This window comes from Triturus cristatus, chromosome 11 (assembly GCF_964204655.1).
Source record: "Triturus cristatus chromosome 11, aTriCri1.1, whole genome shotgun sequence".
NCBI lineage: Eukaryota > Metazoa > Chordata > Amphibia > Caudata > Salamandridae > Triturus > Triturus cristatus.
This window is the reverse complement of record NC_140594.1, coordinates 1115675284-1115692159: the sequence shown is the minus strand read 5'-3', so window position 1 is coordinate 1115692159 and position 16876 is coordinate 1115675284. Positions and strand designations below refer to the sequence as shown.

At 40.9% G+C, this 16876-nt stretch overlaps 1 protein-coding gene across 1 annotated transcript in view; it reads left to right on the top strand.

The window, feature by feature from the left end:
• LOC146786131 (cytochrome P450 2J2-like) overlaps positions 1-14180 on the top strand; it is a 110774-nt gene extending 96594 nt beyond the window's left edge. The window contains exon 9 of the mRNA XM_085635635.1: positions 13370-14180. Coding sequence (XP_085491761.1) covers positions 13370-13548 — 179 coding nt within the window. The 3' untranslated portion in view covers positions 13549-14180. The remainder of the gene's footprint in view (positions 1-13369) is intronic.
• The last annotated feature ends 2696 nt before the right edge of the window (positions 14181-16876 follow it).

The window sequence follows — 16876 nt, the reverse complement described above, 5'->3', positions numbered from 1 at the left end:
AATCTGGAGAACTCCAGAATTGTCCAGTTTTGCGGACGGCCTAACCGATGTGTTGGGGTCACCAGGCTGGTCAAAGATCTATTGGTTGAGGGAAGGCAGGCGTCTTCTCGTCAATCTTGGTCTTGGCGAGGTCTGGAACAATAGATCCGCACCCCCAAAGTCTGAGTTGAAGAGGATATATTGGAGATGGGTAGCCGATGGCAGAAGTAGCAATGCCAACTTGTGCAGGTCCACCATGGATTTTCTTTTGGTTAAGGAGGTGCATTTCTGCGAACCATACATGGATGTCATCTCAAACCGCAGGGATAGGGCACTATACTTCCAATTTAGGATAGGTTTACTTCCCGTTGGAGAACTGACCTCCAGGTGGAAGGCCCCGAACCAGACAACTTCTTCCTGCCCACTTTGTGAAAAGAGGACCGAGTCAGTTCCCCATTTGCTGTTTGAATGTCCGGCTTATGCAGCCCCTCGGAGTAGATGGTTAAAGCCACTCTGTAGAGAACTTGGAACTAGCCACTATCAGGAGGCCCTACGAATATTGAAAAACGACCCACGGCCCCTCTTTGCTTGTGGTCTTGCAAAGTTCCTAGGATGGGCTTGGCGCATCAGATCATCTAGGCTTTTGTATCTTGTTTAATTTGTTTTATCTAATTTATTGGTGCCAGTTGTAGTATGAAATGTATGTTTAATTCTCTATGTATTGGCTCCTTTTTACTATTTTATTGCTTATTACTGTATTAGTACTTTTTAAGATATTATTATATCGAAATAAAGCCTTTTGACTGACTGACTGTTTACATTAGACAGAACTGGGATTTGCTGGATCAGGTGAGCCCAGCTTCCCTTATGAGATCGGGATGCTATGGCTGTGATCCTCTGGCTCACTAATATTACACGAGTAGGAGATGCTTCAAGTGTGCATGTTGGGCTGGTCACGGAAAGGCACCAGTCCAGCTCTACATGCTCACTTCCCTTCAATACTGCTTTCGTGGAGTCCCTGCTGTAACTTGAGCTGCGCTCGAACACTAATGCAAAAAGCACCTGGTCCATGACTGAAATAAAACAGCACTGCAGCCGAAAGAAATACCCCATTAATTGTAACATTTAATTTCAAAATACAGGGGCAGATTTGCAAGCCCCTTGCGTCACTTTTGCGCCGTCATTGCGTCACTTTTGTGATGCGGTGGCGGCATAAAAGTTGCGGCCCATTTACAAAGTGACGCATCTGGGAGAGGCGTCACGTTGTAAAGCCCTGCGTGACATTATACCTGCGTCAGGTATAATGTATGCAGGGTTGGAGTTCCCATGCAGGAAAGCCTCGTAAAAGTGAGGCAGTGGTCTACAAGATTTCAATGCGTGACTTTTAGGACGCCACTGCGTCAAGACCTTACGCCTGCTTGAAGCAGGTGTAAAGAGTGACGCAGTGTATTGGGAATAGGCCGCAACACGCATTGCTGGAGTTGCGTCGTGCTTGCAACATGACTCCAGCAATGCGTGAGTTTTCCCTCAACAGATGTGTCAGAATTTCTGACGCATCTGTCAATCCTTGAGCCATGGTGCCCTGTATTGTAGATACGGCACATCCGTGGTGAAGCAAGGGTTTTGCATGGTGGGGCAGGGAAAGTGACGCATCTTCACATATGCGTCACTTTCTTGTACATCTGCTCTACAGAGTGGAAAGCCCTTGTACCACTAAGGAGTAGCTACACAAGATTGTTTGTAAATAAAGGGATATGTAAAACATCTAAACAATATATGTTGGTGTATTTAGTAATTTAAATATGTAAAAATAAAATATATATTAAACTATTCAAGTGTACTATTAAAATCTCAAAACAAACAAAAAGCTTCAAACCAACAACACTACAAAACAGTATGGGGACTATGTACCACTTTTTTGAGCAACAGACATTTCACCACCTGCACTGCAGTGCTAAGTATACAGTGCTGCAATTTGAGGTGGCAAATGATTGTGGGGAGGATGGAGAGTGGAGCAGGGGCATGAAGGTACACTGCTTCATAAAAAAATAACAGTCACCCTGTGTCAAACACCAGCATCAAGAGGGTGTCGGTGTTTGCCCCGGCGGTAAAATTATAAATTATATTACATACCAAATTTTCAAATATGGCACAGCCACTAAAACCAAAATCTTTTTGGGAACACATGTACATTAAAAACACAATGTTGCACACTGAAGGGATCAAATGTACTATTCCCACTCCAAATTAAAACATTTTGGGGGAGGTATTGAACAATAAAGAGGTCACATTTACTATTCCCAATCCAATCAAAACCACTTTGGGGAAATTGTGGATACTGAGGTTGTCAGATTTACTATTCCCACTGAAATCTAAACCACTTTGGGAAATGAATGGGACGCGGAAGGGGTCATACTTCTTATTCGCACTCCAATCTAAACTATTTTTGAGATGGTGTTGGTCACTGAAGGGACTATGGTCACTGAAGGGATCAGATTTGCTATTACCACTCCAATCTAAACCACTTTGGGTAATGTGTTGGTTCAAAATGACTATTTATACTGCAACTTAAAATGCTTTCAGGAATGTATTAGACAATGAAAGCGTCAAACTTACTATTCCCACTCAGATCTAGATCATTTTGGGGAAGGTGTTGGACACTGAGGGGATAAGATTTACTATTCCCACTCCAATCTAAACCATCTTCGGGAATGTGTTGGACATTGAAGAGGTCAAAATTACTATTCCCATTCCAATCTGAAAACAATTTGGGGAAAGTGTTGACAATGAAGGGGCCTGTTTTACTATGCTCATTTCAATCTATAAACCACTTTGGACAATATAGTAGACATTAATGGGCTCAAAATGAATACCCAATGTAACCATTTTATGGAAGGTGTTGGACTTTAGAAGGGTCTAATTCACTATAGCCACTCCAATCTAACCCATTTTGGAGAAGGTATTGTAAAATAAAACAAGTAATTGACCTATTATTAACCATATGATATAAACTTAAGCCTATAACAATCATAGTATTTACTATTTAAAACCACAACAATAAAAACATTTGCAAAAAATGTACAACTATTACATTCAGACTGAAAATTACACATTTCTAAAAATATTGTACTTAAAAAACAATACATATTGAAAAAATAAAAATCTATTTAAATATACAATATTCTGCTAATATTAATTAATTAATATAACAAAAATGTGTGGAAATTTTGTCTTTTTTTTTTTAAAGTTTGCGGTTTGCAATGGAATCTGGGTAACAGAACCTGGTGAGAGCCAGACAAGTCACCCTATCCTTGTTTCCCCTGGTTGTCTAGTTTTCAAAAATGTATTGGTTTGCTAGGGTTCCCTAGGTGCTGGCAGAGCTAGGGTTCAAAATCTACAGCTAGGCAATTTGCAAAAAAAGGGTCAGTTTTCACTGTAAAAATGTGGTGTGCTCATGTTGCCTTTTGGGTTGTTTTCTGTCATGGGAACTAGGCCTAACCACACAAGTGAGGTACCATTTTTCTCAGAAGACTTTTAGGAATGCGGGGTGGGTGGAATTTTGTGGATCCAAGCAGATTCCAGAACTTTCCACCACAGAAATGTGAGGAAAATGTGTTTTCTTGACAAAGTTTGAGGTTTGCCAGGGATTCTGGGTGACAGAGCCTGGTGAAAGCCAGACAAGTCACCCCATCTTGGATTCCCCTGGGTGTCAAGTTCTCAAAAATGACTAGGTTTGATAGGTTTCCCTAGGTGCCATCAGAGCTACGGTTCAAAATCTACAGCTAGGCACTTTGGAAAAAAAGGGTCAATTTTCATTGTGAAAATGAGGTGTGTCCATCTTGGGTTTTGGGCCGTTTCCTGTCGCGGGCACTAGGCCTACCCACACAAGTGAGGTACCATTTTTCTCAGATGACTTTGGGAAATGTGGGGTGGGTGGAATTTTGTGGATCCACACAGATTCCATGACTTTCCATCACAGAAATGTGAGGAAAATGTTTTATTGGGCAAAGTTTGAGGTTTGCAAGGGATTGTGGGTAACAGAACCTTGTGAGAGCCAGACAAGTCACCCAATCCTGGATTCCCCTGAGTGTCTAGTTTTCAAAAATGTATAGGTTTGCTAGGTTTCCCTAGGTGCCGGCAGAGCTAGGGTTCAAAATCTACAGCAAGGCACTTTGCAAAAAAAGGGTGAGTTTTCACTGTAAAAATGAAGTGAATCCACGATGCGTTTTCATCCATTTCCTGTCACGGGCACTAGGCCTACCCACACTAGTGAGGAACAATTTATATTGGGAGATTTAGGGTAACAAAAATGTACAGCAACTATTCTTACCTATTGACTTTCGATGCAAAGTCAAAATAAGCTTTTTTCGATTTTAGTCGTTTAAAATCACAAAAGCAGACAAGTTCAAAAAAATAAAAACATTTCATACATACATTAGGATTAAAAGAGTACATAAAATTCAGCAACTCAATCTAAACCAGCTTATTCCATATGACTTCATCACCATAAAATACATTTAAAAAGGCCAATTGACCTGCATGATTAATACATAAAATTTTGTTTTTGGAATAAGTTTAACCATTTAATCTTTTCCTTACTCTCAGTATATTTTTCAAAAATCCAGTCATGGCACATACAGATAAGGTACTATCTAAAAATTGAAAGTATAACAAATCAGGTCTACATTGTCTCCACCACCCAGCTTTAGCAATGGTAGGATCCATCTAGCTCTTTCCTTTGCATTAAATTTACAAAACAAGGTCACATGAATAGTGGATTGTGGTGACATATTGTCACATGGGCAAAGGCAGAGTTCTCTAGAACAATCATTCAGCTCCGGGTAACTAACCAATCGATGGAAGCTTCCAAACCTGAACCGAGTTGTAACCCTCTGTACAGCATAAAAGATACGGCTGAGTGTCATATATGATCAAGGTCAATTGATGCTGGGCTACCATCCCTTTGTTCGTCTCCAGGGCCCTAGATCAATCATGAATTATTTTTAAGTAATTCAACCAAGCGATCTTACTTGCATGGTCCACTTTCATTGAATCCTTAATTATCTCTCTGTTTACACCTGTACTACTAGAGGTCCAGATTATGTGCCAAAGTAGTACAGGTTGCATCTTAATAACATCAGAGATATACCAGATACCCAACTCTCTGTGATAGTTACAAACTGGGGCACTAGCTGGTACTGCTAAAATGAACCTTAAAAATGCATTTTCCACACGTTGAATCGGGGATACCTCATGAAAACCCCAAACTCCCGCCCCAAATATCACAATGCTTATACACTTTGCTTGATATATCTTAAGAAGGATACCTGGGGGTCTTTTGCCCATTTTTTGTGAGAAGTTAACAACAGCTGCAGTCGACTTCAGAAAAAGTAGACTCCTACTCTTCACCGCCAGACCCCAGGAACCTGTATGCGCAAATAGAATGACCAGGGAGGTAAAAATATTTCTGGAGTCTACCCTGCTGTCCCCTAAAGGAAGGCTACTACATTTATTTATTTCTCACCTGCAGGTCATGACAAACATGTTTTTCACATTAAGTTTTAATCCTAAATTATCCATGAAGCTACTGTATGTGGCCAGAGCTTTCTGCAGACCTAACTGCGTGCGAGCCATAAGTACCGCGTCATCTGCGTAGAGGAGGGAGACTATTGGCCGTTTGTTGACATACAGTAGCAGTAGCCCCAGAACTGTACCAATACCGGATCAATCTTCAGATTCGTTAAGATATTCCACAATTTATTATGTATAACACAGTCAAATGCGGCTGTAAGATCTACGAATGCCACATAAAGTTTCCCAGCCTTAGCCTGAGTGTGCTTTCCGATGAAAATACTAAGATTCAAAACCTGCTCCTTTGTCCCTAACCCCTGTCTAAAACCATATCTCATCTGCCCAGGTGTGCAGCTTATCCAGAACCAGCCTTCCCATTACCTTCATCAAGGAGTCTAATAGGGATATCGGGCGGTAACACGCCGGATTTTCCCGTTCCTCTTTTTTTAACATTGGAATTATTACTGACTCTGACCAGGTCTTAATGAAGCCTTTCGCACAACTGGCTTGGACTTTCGATGCATTTCTACCTTCCAAATGAAAGACAATGTGTAAAAAAGAAGTCACTTTGAAAAATGTCCTATAATTCTCATGCTAGTATAGGTACTCACAATTACGGAAATGTGCAAATAGCTACTGTTTCTAAACTTTATAGTTTGTTCTAATTTCAGAAATACATAGGTGTCTTTCATTCCAATGTTTCACTATATATATTTTCCCAAATTAATTGCTATATACCAGGTACATAATAAAAAAACATTTGCAAGACCCTGCTCAATTTTTGGCTCTGAGTTCATCGGGTTCTTGGTGAACCTACACGCCTCATTTATCCCCACAACCAGAAAGGTCCAGCGGATGTAACGGTATATTGCTTTCAAACATCTGTCATAATTAGAAGAAGTTACAGGTGAAAACGTTGGAACAAATGGCTGTTTTTTTAAACTCATTTCCAATTTTTCCTATTTTCAACTATTAGTTTATATAAAGAAACCTTAAAGGATATTCACAAATGACCCCTTGCTGAATGCAGAATTCTGTCTACTTTTCTAAAGTGTATAGCTTTCCAGGATCCATTATTGCTTTCATACCCATTTCTACCATCAACTGGAAGAAGGTTGAAAGCACAACAAAAAGCAAAAATAGGCTATGTCCCAGTAAAATGCCAAAACTGTGTAAAAAATGTTTGTTTTCTGTCAAAAGTTTGTCAGTCACTGAAAGCTAGGAAAATTGTGATTTCAGCCCCACAAACCCTTTGTTGATACCATTTGCATGAAAAAAACAGCACGTTTTTCCTATCCCCCCCAAATGAATTTTGCTGTATTTTGGCTAATTTCTGGGTCCCCTCCAGAGGAATCCACAAATCCTAGGTACCTTCAGAATCCCCGTGATGTTGAAAGAAAAGGACGCAAATTTGGCATGGATACCTTATCTGGTCAAACAGTTACAGGGGCCTAAGCTCTAACTACCCCAAAACTAAAAAAGGCTTAGCATGGGGTGGAAAAGGCCTAGCAGCGAAGGGGTTAATCAATTGGTATGCTATAAGTATACTATTTCCTAGTTGTCACACATTATTGCATGTTTAGAATTTGGATCAAATTACATGATTGTACATAACTTTGCGTTCATCACATGATTATTCGGTTCAAATTTATTGTCATGACTGAGTGTCTGTGTGATGTGGCCATGATACTCTATATTTATTGTACCCTCCACATTTGACATCGAAAAAGATACCTTACCATTAAATTGTATAGTACCCTTCCAAATTCTATTTGTGTCTTGTAATTCTATGATACATATGAACTTATGAGGGAGTTCACTGCTAACCCCAAACCACTACTCTGGCTATATTGCAGAGACTATACTACTATGGGGCCGATTCCGATGTCATTAGGAAGGCCTCAGACAGGTTCCAGAACATGCTAATCTGATTCAGAGCCTACGTTTCTGACTGAATAGTCCTCTGGTCCGAATGACCAAGTACAATGCAACGATCTCGTCCGCGTAGACCAAATAATTTCCTAACCCGATCCTCTCCGTCTGACTCATTTGCAGCCGAATCGTGCAGCGCAATGGAGCCGGATTCCGAACGAGCTAGTACGATGCATTCGGACAGCCGTATTGACTCCGCTGTGGAAATCGGATTTCAGGTGGTTGTAGCAGGTCCCCCTTCTCCCGGGGCCCTCCGAATCGGTCATGGGGTGCCCATGGGTCCCCAGATCCAAGCATGCACAGTGTGGCGGGTACCATCCGGTGCCCGCCACAGGGTGTATGCTTTTCCCCACCCACCTCTTTTTGCTATAGGATCCTGTGTGCGCGTTCGGTATACAGGCTCCGAAAGAGTTCAATAGGAGCCCAACCCAATGAGTCCGCATACGGATACATTGTACTCATTCGGTCGGACTCTCACAGCGCGATTCATAGGAAAGCCCTCCGGATCCGAGTCATACCGTGGGCTTTCCTAGCAAGATCGGAATCGGCCCTTATGAGTTAAGTGTTTCTTATGTAAAACATATTTAAAAATATATATTTTTATTGTAGTTAAGTAATTTCCGGTGAGTGCCATAGTAGTTCCCTTATTGTATATGGCACAGGTATCCTCATGCATGGTGTATGGCTGTACCTTATATATGCACATTAATTATCATTCAGTAGCCAACATCTAAACAATTAAACCTACTACTTAAACTGCTTATAATTTCCTTAATCCCTGGCGAGTGCAACATTATTATCCTTTTGATGGAAAATATATATATATATATATATATATATATATATATATATATATATATATATATATTCACTGAAAAAAACATAGGTTTCACACATGTTATAGTTAGCGGAAATTTTACTGATAAAAAAACAATGAAATTCCCCCGTTATAGTTAGTGCAGGCAACTATAACTCACGCGACCGCAATCCTCTGCTGATGCTAATACTGTATTTAGACACTTATTTGCCCATGTCTTCTTCCATACATTTTTAGCTATACATATATACAAATATTTTTTTTTCATAAAGACACATATGTCATCAGCAGAAGATTGCGGTCGCGTGAGTTATAGTTGCCTGCACTAACTATAACGGGGGAATTTCATTGGTTTTTTATCAGTAAAATTTCCGCTAACTATAACATGTGTGAAACCTATGGTTTTTTCAGTGAATTTGCAAGGTTTTTTAAATGCTAATTCCTAACTATAACGTGTGTGAAACCTATGGTTTTTTCAGTGAATTTGTACGGTTTTTTAAATGCTAAGTTACTTTACGCCATTCGTGGCGTGCGCGCCCACTTAACGCAGTTCGTTCCGTGCGCGCACCGTGCGCTTCGCGCACCGTGCGCGCACAGTGAGCACGCGGTGCGCTTCGCGCACCACGCGCCCTCTTTACGCAGTTAGTGCCGTGCACGCACGGTGGGCACCCAGTGCGCTACGCGCACTGCGTGCCCACGTTACGCTAGATGGGCCATGTACGCACGATGCGCTTCGCGCACCGTGCGCACATGGAGGACATATGATGCACTTCGTTTTGAAAGGTAATATTTAAATTTTTCGCAGTCAGTTATAAGCCATGCACAAATGGTGCTCTTCGGGCACCAATTGCACACGGGGTGGAGAGAGTGTGGATAATTTTTTTTTTAAATATTTTTTTTATTAATATTTTAGTTTTTCGTAAATATATGATATTCAATGCACAATTGGTGCCCTTCGGGCACCAATTGCACACGGGGTGGGGAAAGTGTGGATAATTTTTTTTTTTTATACATTTTTTACCGTACGCGTGCGGTAAGCGTAATCGGCGAAATTAGCGAAAAAATAAAAATTCCGTTTTTGGCCTTGGGGGATCTTTGGGGACTCCCTCAACATGGCTATGTGTGTGGGAGCTGTCTAAACAGCCCCTTTACATGTTTTTGTGCTTTGTATTTTAATCATCACTCTCAGTGCGAGAGAGAAAATGGCGGCCGCCGCTTCCTGGTTTCGGCCGATTCGAATGTTTACTAAGATCTAAGAGCCAATCAGAATCGCGCTCGCGCACGCCACCGTACGCGTACGGTAAGCGTACCGTAAGCGCACCGTAAGCTGGCTCAGATATATATATTGATTTAAAGGCTATTTTCTCAGAATCTACTGAACAGATTTACACCAAACCTACAAAAGGCACTTCCTTGACCTGAGGACTACCTCTCTGCCAAATTTCTATTAATTCTGTTCAGCCGTTCGGGCTGTAGCCCTGTCTAAAGGTCCTATGGAAAAATGCATGGGAAAAACGCGTTTTGGGACCCCCCTTTTATCTCAGCCCCCGCTTGACGAATCCCCCCGAGACTTTCAGGGTAGGAGCGGAGCATAGCGCCCCACCTATTTTGAAAAATTCGCGAGGATTCGTCGACCGGCGCCAAAGTTATTCAAAATAGAATGTTGCGGATTTCCTATGGAAACGTGGTCCTAACTATAACTACCTACTGGCGACCGCCAGTAGGTAATATATATATATATATATATATATATATATATATATATATATATTCATCAAACAAAGGCCCGAAAGCTTAAGGACGCACACAACAACAATTTTAAACCAGATGGTTTATTCTCTCACGGAAAACTTGCCTTTTCATTCCGACATAACAATTCTTTGGCCTGACGCGTTTCAAGGCTTGCGCCTCTTCCTCATAGGCAGCACTGAATGTCTCGCAGAAAGCTCTGATCACTCTAATTAACTGCATGCTTGACCTCACGTGGGTCACGCTGAGTGCGCTTTTCCATTTTTTGCATGCTGGACTTCGTAGTCTCTGTCAGAGCAATTGTCGTCCTTTCAGTAAGCTCTGTGTGCACATTCATTTTTAAAGCATAATTTTTCCTTCAGTAGGCTCCGGAATGAAAGGCAGGTTGTCATTTTACCAAAATTGTTGTGCCGCAAACCAGGTAAGAACAGTTCCAACCATGCAGCCTCTCTTTAAATCTCCCAGATGGTGCTGTCCTCCACGGCAGGGCAGCCTTGGACTACAAGTCCCATCATGCTGGACGAACTGACGTACTACACGTAAACCCATTGTGGATTGTGCATGTATATAAATCAGTGATGGGAGCCTCCTGAGCACACCCGGAACTGCCTGTGAAAAAGAGGCGTGACAGCCTCGAAACGCGTCGGCGAGATCAATAAATCATTACCGGAATGAAATGCTGGCTGCCTTGTAATTTGGTGTCTCCTGTGAGTGCGTCTTCGAAAAGCTTTCGGGCACTTTGTTTTGCAACATGATACACGGCTGTCCCTGCCGTGGAAGACTGCACCATCGAGGATTGTCGAGGCTGTAAGGCAGGAACTGTATCCAGACCATATTTACAGCACAGAAGATGGGCTAAAATGAGTCAGCAATCACACTGGAGGGCCCACTATGGGTAATATAATGTTTTTAAAAACGGATGTGCAGGAACCTACTATAGGATAAACGACACTCCCAACACTTGGACTACAAGTCCCATCATGCTGGACGAACTGACGTACTACACGTAAACCCATTGTGGATTGTGCATGTATATAAATCAGTGATGGGAGCCTCCTGAGCACACCCGGAACTGCCTGTGGAAAAGAGGCGTGACAGCCTCGAAACGCGTCGGCGAGATCAATAAATCATTACCGGAATGAAATGCTGGCTGCCTTGTAATTTGGTGTCTCCTGTGAGTGCGTCTTCGAAAAGCTTTCGGGCACTTTGTTTTGCAATATATATATATATATACATATATATATATATATACATATATATGTGTGTGTGTTTAAATATATATAACATTCTTAAAATAAAAAAAGATTGAACATTTAGGGGCTGATTACAATGTCAATTGGAAAGCCTCCGACTGCTAGTCAGAAGCTTTCCCACCGACACTGTCGGTTTGCAGTCCGACCGCCGACATCGAAATTCCGGTGTGGTTCCGACCTCCTCTCAGAGTCTTCCGGCCTATTGGACCCGCACCTTAATTGCCTATGGATGCTATTTCCGCCATCAGGATTACAATGTTGGTTTCCGACACCTTTTCTGTGAAGGCCTTTCCGACACAAAAGGCTGTCGGACAGCCACTTTGGGGGTCCCTAGCAGGGCCCCCTAGCCTCGGCAGCCTACAGTTGGTGGACGAGGGGGTAACTAGGGTGCCCCCCTGTAAATCCCTGCACTGAATGGCAGGCACTGCCTGCCACGGGGTGCAGGGTTTCACACACACCCCCATTTATTTATGGGAGCCTGTATTACAGCCGGTTTACGACCATAGCACAAGCTCCCATAGAGTGATGGGAGTATGCAACCAAACAGTGTTCAGTCGCATCATAAGCAGGCGGTCAGTACGGCCGACTGGAGGTAATCAGCCCCTTAATTGTAATTTTCTGCTTCAAATGCAAAATATAAACTACAGAAAATAAACAATACTGCACAAAAATATTCCACTAAGACAAACAAATGCAATACAACATTGAAAAAAACAATTACATTTACAATATTTTCAAAAACAATATTTTTAACAACATTATTGAAAACATAATCAGAAAAATTATCTTTTTAACTGCAATATTCTCATTGATATTTTTCACATTACAATATTGTTGCAATATTCTGTTATCATAATATTTACATATTCAATATTTTGTCTAAACATCGTTTTCTACACTTTAAAAATTCTCCTCTCTCACTTTCACAAAGATTCACACACTCTGTTTTACTTTTAAACTATTTCCTGTGTTACTCAAATGTTCCATCAAGACTCATACTGCCCGAGTAGTTTGTAAAGGTCTAAAAATCAAACTTTTTGAAAAATCTTGCATCAATTTAATTCAATTGATTACAGTAGTTCATCAATTAAAATAAAAAATAGATCACAAACTCGCAAAATAATATTCTTTCACATTTGGAAGGGTAATCCCTCCATCATTGACTGATTTCTACAATATACTTAATGCCAATCTGGGTGTTCTATTTTCCTAAATAAATGCTGTAAATAATCCTTCAATATTTTTAAAAATGTAATGTGCAAAACACACGGCAATGCAGCATATAAAAGATTAAATAATGGTAACATGTGCATTTGATTCATTGCCATTCTTCGCACAATAGATAGAGGGAGGTGATTCCATTATAAAAAAGGGACTTAATTGTATCTACTAACAGTAAATAATTGAATTAAAAATGTTTGTCTACCTTCATGGTGGTGTAAATTCCTAAACATCTTTTTGATCTCTGCTTCACAAGATCTGAGTGTAAAATATCTATAGTGCAATAGCAGAACAACATTTTCGTCTTGTTTATCTTATCCTCCATCTGCTAAAATTGATGAAAAATACTAAATACTCTTTGTTGAATCTTCAAGACCATAATTATCATATCATCTCCTATAGCAATAACAAGTGGTTCAATAAATATTGCAAAAAAATTGAGGCGAGTGGTCAAGCATCCGCCAACTGAAAATCTATCTTTGTAATATTTGCAATTTTTTTTAAAGTAGCAAGTTAGAAATATAGCCATTAGTAGTTTTTCCAGTGAAACATACAAAAGATTGCTCTTAACATGATCACTCCTTTTTAGTTAAAAGCTTATGAGAACTACTCTAATAGGGCCAAGCAAAATAACTAAAACCCCAAAAAACTGGGTACAGAGAAAATGTTAGCCTCTCACCATTCATCTCTTTTGTAAGGATTAATTCCACAGTAACCTCTCTCCCATCCTCCCATGGGCCCACAACCCCAACATTCTCCCATGTTAGCTTGCAAATTATGCATCTTAAATGTTCTGCTGGAAAAGTGTAAGGGACATGACCTAGCTCTCTTGTTCTTTCACTTGCAGGACACCGTGTCTGTTTGGGGGAGCAGTTGGCCAGGACAGAACTGTTCATTTTCTTCACAAACCTCCTTATGGCCTTCACCTTCAAGCTCCCCGAGGGGGTAAAGAATGTCAACATGGACCCTATTTTCGGTGGTACTATGAAGCCCCACCCTTACCAGATCTGTGCTGTACCACGCTAAGCAAAGGAGGCCCCAAAGCAGAAGGAAGGACCAAGGATTCATAAATGTTGCACATGCAGTATTCATTTCCTCCAAGTTAATAGCATATATGTTAGATCTGTGAATCCCAAGTCCATTATGCATTAACTTTGGTAAATGTATTGTGACAGTCATCTAATCAAATTATTACTGTCTGCAGTACTGTTGGAAACAGATTATTTCAGTTACATTTCACAATTTCCCTTTATGGTGGATTTCAAAGGGATCACAGGTCTATGCAAGGATGTAAGAAAATAGCTAACCATCTTTGTATGTTTCAGTAAGCCCGAAAGTTTTAGGTGCTGGCATATAACCTCAGGGACGGAGTTTGAGGACAGATTGCAGGAGATCTGCAACACAATTTGAGAAGCATTTATAGACAATCTAAGGTTTCATACATGAGGATGGCCCTTCTGTAGATCAAAGACGGAATCAGAGATGGACCCTGTGGTCAGAATAAGGACAGTAAGACATTGCTTAATATTTAACCCACTGCTCTGTAGATTCTCTATTGATCAAGTAGAGCTAACCAAAGTCAGTGTTGTGTTTCTTGTTTTACATTTAAATACTTCCTCCTGTGACTTGAACTTTTTTATTAAAGTACTGAAATATAAGCATCAAATTTTCTTTCACTGATTCGATCAAACAGTAAAAAGTGGCATCACAAAGACCAGTGCCGGAAATTGAAGACCTTTTAGTTGTGAGTGCAGTATAAGGCAACACGAGACAGGGCAAGTGGTTTGTGTATCTGCTCTTGACGGGGCAGAGGTTGACGAGTCTCTGGGATTCATTATAAATAAATGTAAGCGTGTTTATATAGCTCAAATAATATTCACAAAAAAGGGTTGCAGTGTCCTATGGGATACATAGGGAGGTATTCAACAGAGCTAACTATATGTGAGCAATATGTCATTTTTTTAAATTCAACATTTTAATAAACTGCAAACAATAGGGCGTGATTGAGGAAAATACTAATATAAAGGGGAGAAAGGTATAAAGTGGACTCCTAGGAAAGGCCACAATAAATATATAGAAAGAGTAGAAAGGTAGCGGAGGTAAGTGATGAAGTAGGATGCAGTTGAGTAGCTTGGCAAAGAATTGAATTGAAGGTCAGGGCAAAGTGCTGCTTCAGATAAAGGGGTAAACATCACATAGAGTGAGGGTTTTGAGGTGGGATTTATAACTCCTTTCCTTTATTTTCTATTTAAATCTCACAATTAATGATTCAATCTATTGACCAGAGATGCTGCCACATGACTGCTGGACAGGCACAGGAGTAGCTACCCCATCAAACCTAACAAAAATTATGCTAACAATCTCTCTATACAAATGCCTGACACTTGTTCACAGCAGAAGGATTAAAAGTACTCTGGAGATGCTTATCAAAACACTCAAGCAGATTTACAAGCCTGACTTTGATGGAAGCAAAAGGAAAGCCTCTAGGAAAGCAAAGGTTTTGGTGGAAGGCTCCATTCCATAACTTCTTACAAATTATCATCTGGATCTCGTTGAAAAACTGCTGGAAATCCCTACACATTCTAAATGCACTTTTGGCCCAGAGAAAGATTTCATTGAAGTGGACTTAATTTAGGATTATCAAGGCGTCATTATTCTGAACTTTATAAAGTTGTTCTTTACAAAGTGATTAATGGGAACCTACAAAACAATTTAATATAATTAGAGAACCCTCATATTGGTCCACATTAACAGACTCCTTATCTAATCCATTTTCATATTTAAACATTGAATAATGAAGGTCTAATAGCTCGAGTATATGAGACAGGCCTCATTTACTTTATTTTACAAAAATGGTTTCAAAAGAATGATATATATTTTGTGCATTTTTTGTCTTTGTTTTTAATTGTCTTTAGATGATTGGCCTTTCTTTGTTGTTTGTCAAAAAAGAATAATTGTCTTTACTTTAACTCTAGCAAAAATTGTGAATAAAAATATCATAAAATCAACCTGATATATAAGTCTGCAAGTTGACTACACACAAAAGCAGGTACATATTTTATTGTTAAAGAGGGTAATTCAGGCTCAGGGCAGGAGTCTGAAAACATGGCGGCCGGCCGAGACACCGGATAGGAGCTTAGCGAGGGGGAGAACTTCTGCAAATGTATCCTGTACTCACCGCCGTCGTAACCGCTGCAGCCGTTGCAGCCTGCCTCGCGTTTCTTTTCTTACCGCTGTGATTCCCGGTCCAGCCTTGGTCCAGCCTGTCTTGTTGCTGTTGGATACATGAGAGGATCTATGGAGGGACTTAGGGTCTGAGGTGAATGGTCGTGCCGGGATCCCCTCCCTGGATTGCAGCAGCATCTGGCTCCGCAGCTATGAGGAAGGGAGGAGTGTGGAGCCGGCAGAGTCAGCACAAGCAGCACAAGCAGCTAGTGCTCGGAAAGGGACTATTCAATTCTAGCCGAACAGCCAAACAATGGAAAGGCAGTGGGTGTCCTGAAATTGAACGTGGGCAAACAAGTGAAGTATGAAAAGAAAAGTAACAGTGCTAGGCAGATGGATACAAATGGTCATATTGACCTAAGGGTAGAAGTAGAGCAGGAGAAGCAAGCAGGACACCAAGAAATTAGCTCCAAGAATATAGATATCTCTCAGGTCCCGCTGGACAGGCGCTATACGTTAAGATCACAAGTCTTTTCCCCATGGATATTGGAGGAGGGTGGAGGGACTGAAAAAATTACCCCGCAACCCACTGTAAAATTACAGGTTAGCCGGAGGAAGGGTAAAACAAATATTGCCCTTAATCAAGATTTGCAGCCCCACCCAAAAAAAGCAACTACTAAACTGGCAAAAACAGGACCGCGGAAGGGGAAACAATTAGATGTAGTCCAAAATCTTCAGGAAATTACCCCCTCACTCAGATCTTATTTTAAGCTTAGGACTGAGTCCAAAGGCACAGAGGGAGGTACTGACAAAATGGATGGAAGAAAAGACACCCCGGGCAGAGAAAAGCAGGGGAACAGAGCAAAGAAGTCTAACGTAAAGACTATCCCTTACAGCGAGCTTGATATCTCTCCTTTCAGTAGTTACAACGCAAAACAGATTTTCGGCTTTAAATGTGGAGGCGATACCTTCTGAGGTTGGTGACAGAGGAGTTGATGCTCCAGAACAACATCAAGGGGCCGATGGGTCATCTACCCTGGAAGGAGCAGCTAAGAGCTCCAGTAGCTCAGATAGCGCAGATAGCTCAGATAGCAAGAACACATTGCAAGAGATGTTATCCCGCCTCTCTCTAGAAATCAAAGAACGCTTTGATATTTCAGAAGCAAGTCAGAAAGAAATTCAGGGAACC